Source organism: Antechinus flavipes, chromosome 4 (genome assembly GCF_016432865.1).
Source record: "Antechinus flavipes isolate AdamAnt ecotype Samford, QLD, Australia chromosome 4, AdamAnt_v2, whole genome shotgun sequence".
Taxonomy (NCBI): domain Eukaryota; kingdom Metazoa; phylum Chordata; class Mammalia; order Dasyuromorphia; family Dasyuridae; genus Antechinus; species Antechinus flavipes.
This window is the reverse complement of record NC_067401.1, coordinates 430,137,626-430,145,832: the sequence shown is the minus strand read 5'-3', so window position 1 is coordinate 430,145,832 and position 8,207 is coordinate 430,137,626. Positions and strand designations below refer to the sequence as shown.

General features: G+C 34.8%; 1 protein-coding gene across 1 annotated transcript in view; it reads left to right on the top strand.

Annotated features, from left to right (window-relative positions):
* Window positions 1–464: 464 nt before the first annotated feature.
* The window catches only part of LOC127561648 (flavin-containing monooxygenase 5-like), a 51,134-nt gene continuing 43,391 nt past the window's right edge, over window positions 465–8,207 (top strand). Inside the window, exon 1 of the mRNA XM_051996833.1 lies at window positions 465–599. Coding sequence (XP_051852793.1) covers window positions 465–599 — 135 coding nt within the window. The remainder of the gene's footprint in view (window positions 600–8,207) is intronic.

Below are 8,207 nucleotides of genomic sequence, written 5' to 3'. Positions count from 1 at the left end.
ATTCTCAGTAATATTGTTTTTAGCATACTGTGCCAGGAGCTAAGTTTCTTGGGATTCTTTGTTGTTATTGTTGTTATTCTTTGTTGTCAAAGAGGTTCTCAGAGAGGACCAAATGACATCACTATCTTAGAGACAAATGACAGCATCTCTAACTGCGGCTGAGCAAACCAATATGAGCTCGAAATGCTCTGCCACAGGTCGGACACAAATAGTCTTTATGAACATTTGGGATGGATTCTAAAAGAACTGACAAGTGGTCTTTGATATTACAAGTGATTCTAAGGATAGTCTAAAAGTAGAGATTGCATGAGTTTCAGCTGAAGCTAGCAATAGCATAAACAGCCTGCTCATTTTAATGAAATTCTGAAATACAGGATAAATAACACAGTGGTAAAAATGTAATTTTACTTCCAAAAGAATAGAACTAAAAAACCTTTTTGATTGTGTTTCTGATACAGAAGGTCATGCCAGTGAAAAGAGTTGCAGTGATTGGAGCTGGGGTCAGTGGTATAAGTGCCATTAAGTGCTGTTTAGAAGAAGGACTAGAACCTACCTGTTTTGAAGGAAGCAATGACATTGGGGGACTCTGGAGATACCAGGTAAATTTCAACTTTTTGCTAATGTCTGACATCCATCTGTATGTAAGGGTTTTATTTTTTATCCTCCATTATCAGAGAAGCAAATTGACTAAAAATCTACCAATCAACAAGTATATATTAAGCACTTCCTATGTGCCAAGCACTGCATTAAGCTCTGAGTTTACAAAGAAAAAATAATAATTCTTGCCCCCTAGGAATAGTGAAATGCATGAAATAATTTATTTTTATTATGATACCTAACTAAATAAAGAATTCCAAATAGTATCAAGGAAAGATAAAAAAGTTTTAAGTGACTAATAAAAAGAAATTGAAGAAAGCAATACCATGGGAATGACAAGAGGTCTTCAAGAAAATCAAAGTTATTAAGAGAATGTTTCATAGAAAAAAATGAGCATGATAAAAGAAAAAAATTGTAGTGATTGAGCAGAAGCAGAGGAAATTAAGACAAGGTGACAAGAATACACAAAAGAACTACACAAGGAAGATCTTTATATCACCATTAACAATGATAATATGGTTACTTATTTAGAGCTAGACATCCTGGAGAATGAATTTGTGAGCTTTAGGAAGCATTGCAAACCATAAGGCTTGTGGAGGTGATGGAATTCCACCTGGAATTCCACCCAAGCTATTTAGAATCCTAAGAGATAATCCTGTTAAAAGGCTGCACTCAATATGTCAGCAAATTTGGGAACTCAAAAGTGGCCAATGGATTGGAACAGATCCTAAAGAAGGACAATTCCAAGGAATGTTTAGATTACCAAACATGTCAGCAAGATTTTGCTTAATATTCTATAAGTTAGACTTCAGCAATAACTGAAAATTACCAGCAAAGCAGGCTGGTTTTTGAAAAGGTAGAGGAACTAGAGATCAAATTGTCAACATTCACTGTATTTTGGAGAAAGCAAGGGAGTTCTAGAAAAATATCTTCTTCTGCTTGATTGACTACACTAAAGGCTTTGATTGTGCAGATCATAGCAAAATGTGGCAAGTCCTCAAAAGTTGGGAGTACCAGATCCTCTTACTTGTCTCCTGAAGAACCTGTATGTGGTCAAAGAATCAACAATTAGAACTAATCATGGATTGACTGACTGATTTAAGATCAGAAAAGAAGTACATCAAGATGCTGTTGTGCAAATTTCATCACATGAAATGCTGAAATTTCGGAAGCCTAAAGAACTTAACTTACTTGTCGTAGGTCACAATGTTGATTAATTAATCAACAGCTGGTTCTTAAGCAATTTCTAATGTCAAATACTAAACTATCTACTGAGAATACAAATACAAAGATGCTACCATTCCTATGTAGAAAAAGCCAACATTCTAATGGAAAAAGCAACAAATACAGATATTACAACATATAAAACATAAGTAAAAAGTGAAATAGTGCAATAGTTTAAAATAATGTAGACTGGGATAGAAGGCTCTAGAAGCTAGGAAATCAAGAAAGGCTACAAACAAAGGACACTTTCATCCAACTCCTAGTGCCCTCCCTCCTAACAAATTTGCATTTAACTAATTTGTATATCTTGCCATTTATCAAATTTAATATACCTATATGTATTCCTCAAAAAGTGGACACTAGATGAACTTTTATCAAATGTGTTTGAAATAAGATTTTAGCTAGATAGAGTTTAGAATAGATCACCTTTGAGGTCCTCTCTAATTTTGAGATTTCTGATCAAAACCATCTTGACTAAATATATGTTGCAAGATGTAGTACATCCCTTGTGAAGTCCCAGTGGTTCCAATCATTATATTTTAGAAATTCTAATTCCCATTCTCAGAATCAGCTTCTTAATCAAATATCCTCTTCCTTGGTACAACTTTCTTCTCTGTAGAACCTTGTGAGTGAATTTGCACTATTCTGAGAGAAACAAACTTTAATTCTGTACCATTTGATTATTAATAATAAAATGTAATATTTTTTTCTCTGTCAAAAGATTAGATTAAAGAGAAGCCCCCTCTCCAGCTAAAGAATGTCAAAAGTATTCCAGCTCTTCCCAAGGCATCTGGATTGGGCCTCACACAACTGAGAAATGATTTCTGTTTGTTGCATAAACAACATCCAGTTTGAGTTAGGTCCATACTTGGGGGAAAGAGTCCTATCTCCATTAGAGTTTAGGGAAAACTAGATTATGAAAGAAAAACCAAGTCAGAGAGAATCTAGTCAGGGTGTCCAGATAGCTAGAGGGGGTTCATGCCTCATAACCAGGCCACATTCTCAGCTGACATTATCCCCCATCAAAGAAGGAGGTATTGGAGGGGCTGAGGGCTCTTAGTTTACCACCTCATTAAATATACACCAATCAGGATTGAATTTCATTTGTTAGGGGAGTTTCAGGCATTTCAGAGTTGTGGCATTTTTGATTACCAAGAGAATCATTGATCATTACTTTATTGATCAGCCAGCCTACTTAATCAATTATTTTTTATTACCTAGAACTCTGTGGCTCAGATTTTTTTTTTATTATAACTTTTTATTAACAGAACCCATGCCTGGGTAATTTTTTTAACAAAATTATCCCTTGCACTCATTTCTGTTCCGACTTTTCCCCTTCCTCCCCTCACCCCCTCCCCCAGATTACAAGCAGTCCTATACATGTTGAATATGTCACCATATAGCCTAAATACAATATATGTGTGCAGAACTAAACAGTTTTCTTGTTGCACAGGAAGAATTGGATTCAGAAGGTAAAAAATAATTGGGAAGAAAAACAAAAATGCAAACAGTTTACATTCATTTTTCAGTGTTCTTTCTTTGGGTGTAGCTGCTTCTGTCCATCCTTGATCAATTGAAACTGAGTTAGATCTCTTTGTCAAAGAAATCCACTTCCATCAGAGTACATCGTCATACAGTATCATCGTTGAGGTATATAATGATCTCCTGGTTCTGCTCATTTCACTCAGCATCAGTTCATGTAAGTCTCTCCAAGCCTCTCTGTATTCATCCTGCTGGTTATTTCTTACAGAACAATAATATTCCATAACATTCATACACCATAGTTTATCCAACCATCCTCCAATTGATGGGCATCCACTCAGTTTCCAGTTTCTGGCCACTACAAACAAGGCTGACACTGAACATTTTGGCACATACAGGTCCCTTTCCCTTCTTTAGTATTTCTTTGGGATATAAGCTCAGTAGAAATACTGCTAGGTCAAAGGGTTTGATGCTGGATCACAGTTTTCTAACTTTTTGGGCATAATTCCAGATTGCTCTCCAGAATGGTTGGATTCGTTCACAACTTCACCAACAATGCATTAGTGTCCCAGTTTTCCCACATCCCCTCCAACATTCATCATTATTTTTTCCTGTCATCTTAGCCAATCTGACAGGTGTGTAGTGGTATCTCAGAGTTGTTTTAATTTGCACTTCTCTGATTAATAATGACTTGGAACATATTTTCATATGGCTAGAAAGTTTCAATTTCTTCATCTGAGAATTGTCTGTTCATATCCTTTGACCATTTATCAGTTGGGGAATGGCTTGATTTCTTATAAATTAGAGCCAATTCTCTATATATTTTGGAAATGAGTCCTTTATCAGAACCTTTGATGTAAAAATGTTTTCCCAGTTTATTGCTTCCCTTCTAATATTGTCTGCATTAGTTTTGTTTGTACAAAAACTTTTCAGTTTGATATAATCAAAATTTTCTATTTTGTGATTGGTAATTATCTCTAGTTCTTCTTTGGTCATAAATTCCTTCCTCTTCCATAGGTCTGAGAGGTAAACTATCCTGTGTTCCTCTAATTTATTTATAATCTCATTCTTTATGTCTAGATCATGAACCCAGTTTGACCTTATCTTGGTGTATGGTGTTAAATGTGGGTACATGCCTAGTTTCTGCCATACTAATTTCCAATTTTTCCAGCAATTTTTGTCAAATAATGAGTTCTTATCCCAAAAACTGGGGTCTGAGTTTGTCAAATACTAGATTATTAACGTGATTGGCTGTTTTGTCATTTGAACCTAACCTATTCCATTGGTCAACTAGTCTATTTCTTAGCCAATACCAGATGGTTTTGGTAACTGCTGCTTTATAATATAATTTTAGATCTGGTTCAGCTAAGTGTGGCTCAGATTTTTAACTAGTAACAGTTCAATGTTATAATTAATTAAAATATAGTCATTGGTTCTTGTCCAGTAAAAATTTCAGTGTATATTTGAATAATGTGGCCACTTCACAGGATTCATCATTTGCCCTAATTGGTATTTAGCTGTACTTTCAAATAGTTACCATGATGAAAATATCACCAGTTCTCTTAGCACTGATTCTATGCCCACAACTTTATAATCTCTATAAATGCTTTATAGGCTAACCCTGATAAAATAATTAGATAAATAAATTAGTTTCCTAGTTAATCTATAATCCTGAAAAGTGATAGACAAGTTCAACACACAGTAGAAATCTCTCTCTATAGTCTAGGAAGATGGCAGGTCTCTATATTATTCATGTTGAATTGGCAATTGGCCAACCATAGGGACCTCTTCAAATGAGTATGGTTTCTTTTAGATAAGCTTCCCATCATTAACAGGAATAATCTGAAGTGATATTTCTCAAAATGTTACTTGTGAATTATCAGTGGAAAGAAATGAAATTTGCCCTCTTACGTTAGAATTTTTTTTGCTTTTTAAAAATATATACATTGTATATTTGTTTACTGACATCTGAGACCATGAGATATAAATATATAGCTCTTTTCTTGGATTTTTGTCTCCTGTAAAGATCTGAGTTTCTTATCGCTCTTCTTCATATGCCATCTTTTTTCCATCAGAATTAACTTGGTAGATCATCAGTATTTTTCTTTATTCAATAATGGGGTTAGAAGACATAATCTCTAAGCTCTTTTCCCCTAATTGTTTTTCTTTTATGATCTAAAGTACTCTGTGAATAAACTATTGCAACATGATGAGGAAGATAATGTCTTTCTGAAAGGGAAATACTGCCTTTCCTTCTTTAGGAGTTCCCACATGAGAACTTTGACTTTGAGTTGCTGTTAGGTAATAACAATCACCTCCTAAAACGCCTTCTCATTCAAGGATTTCTCCAGTCAATCCTGTTTAGATTCTTTCTCTTTTTGTTTCTTTCCTAGGATTGAACAAATTATCTTCACAGAAAGATATAATGGCAGACATTAAAAGAACCACAGCCAACCTGAACAAACAGTAAGAAACTTTATGGTTGATGAAGGACAATTAAAGTTGCTTTTTCTGCTTGTTAGTTCTAATTTACATTTACTTCTTATGACAACTGGGGTTAGAAATATATTCAGAGTTCTGCCCTCAGGACAATTCCATTAAAATAGTCCCCTCCTTAAAAGACTTTGTACATTATTGCACCAAATTTATTTAAGTCCAAGTGCTTTCTTAGCTTAGATTTAATTAAAGACTGAATTTTTGATAACAGACTTGAGAAGGAGGGAAGTATTTAATTCAGGCTAGCAAAAACAGACTTCTGCAGAAATTTCTAAGTCTTTTTAAAAAGTACAAATCCATTGAAATGAGTTCTATGAATAAAAAATATAAATAAATGTAAAAGCATTTTCAAGTACTTTGTACTAAATCAAACAATGAGTATAGGGGCATCTAGGTGGTACAATGGATAAAATGGAGTAAAGAAGACCTGACTTCAAATCCAGCCTCAGACACTTACTTGCTGTGGTTAAGTCACTTCACCCTGATTGCCTCAGCTTCCTCATCTGTAAAATGAGCTGGAGAAAGAAAGGGCAAAACACTCTTTATAAATCCCAAAATGGGCTCACAAATAGCTAGTCATGATTGAAATATCTAAACAACTAAAATACTGAGTACGCAGGTAGCAAAAGCAACAGTCCCTGACCTCAAGATGCTCATACTCTAATTGGGGACTATGAGATAGGAAAGAAATTTCAGCTACAGGGCTGATAGGCCTGGAAATCCTAAGGGTGAATTATTAAAGTCTATGGCTAGTACTTAGGCTCTTAGGTTACACTGGTAGATCAGCTAATTGTGCTGGGATTCTAGAAGTCATAGCAACAAGACAAATAATAAGTCCTGGTAGTCTTCCATCTCCCGGGAAGAAATAGAATTAGTTAAATCTGTCTTAGTCAAGAAGGAAAGCTCAATATATGAAAAATGAGTGACAAGAAAAAAGTCTGACCAAGAAAATAGACCAAGTGGATCTTCCTGCCTTCTGACTAACCTGAATGAATACTCAATGCCCTAGGATAATGGCCTTAAGTGCTGTTATGGTATGAGATAAATGAACTCCCAGCAGTCCTTGATGAGATCTGGGTAGCCAGCTAAAGAAGTCAGGAAGAAAGGGAATATTAATGTGATTTGCCTTTCTGCCTACAAAAAGTGAATTCTGAGAGTCCCATTCATTGCTAACTTCAATATAATTCTTAACCCCGAAGTCAAGATTCTATAGAAAGATACAGAATCTCCAGCTTTGGAAAACCTCCTAATACATTCCCTTATTAGAATGCAAGGTACAACATATTTAGTGTGTTTCTATCTCCTCAATCTATGATTTCATGAATGGAAGGGACAAAGGATTGAAACAGTATTCCATATATAAGAGCTAAGACAAACAAAATGTGTAAACAATGTTTACGTGTGTTTTTTAAAACTTTGAGTTCCAGATTCTCTTCCTTCCTCCCTCCCCACCCCACCCATATTGAGAAGTTACATGTGAAGTTATGCAAAACATCTCCATAAAAGTCAGCAGAAGAAAACATAAATCTTCCCCAAAAAAGAAAATTTTAGTAAAAATTAACTTTAAAAAAGCATGTTTTCATCTGGATTAGCATTTTTCATCATAAATTCTTCAGCATAATCTTGCATCATTGTTTTGCTGAAAATAGCAAGATTAAGACTAGCAAAATGATATAGGAGTGAATGAACGGATCATTCTTCAAAATGTGTTAAACATATCGGAAATGAAAGTAGAATTTGCTTATTAAAGTGCAGAACAAAGGAATGATTCAGAGTGATACTAACATGATTTTATTTCCAAGGCATTCTCCATGGATTCTAGAATCCAATCATTGTTCTCTTTGCTGTCCCTTGAACTAGACTCCATCTCCAAACTCCATGTATTTTCACCAAATGCTGCATATGCCTGCAGTCTTCTCCCTCCTTACATCTACTTTCTTCTTCCCTGACTTCCTTCAAGTCTTTCTGCAAGAATCCATTCTTACTCATTCTTATAATTATTTCCCTCTGAAAGAATTTCTAATTTATCCATATCTATCTATACACTCATTTACTTGCCTATCTATCTATATGTCATATCTTATTTGAATATAATTGCTTTCATGCTGTCATCACCACCATCCCCATTAGACTGTGAGTTTCTTGAAGACAGAAACTATTTTTGGCCTTTCTTTTCATCCCCAATACGTAACATAGTGCTTGGCATATAGTAGACACTTAAATAAATGCTTATTGATTTGATTTAACTAAAAATACCAAAAACACATTTTGCTTAAGGATGATTTTGTAACTTCTTAGAGACCCTGACATGGGGATAGATTTTATTCATTCCATCATACTGAAGGTTTCCACTACCCAACCTTTATATATTATTCATGGAAACTATTACAGAAAGGGGACACAGAGCA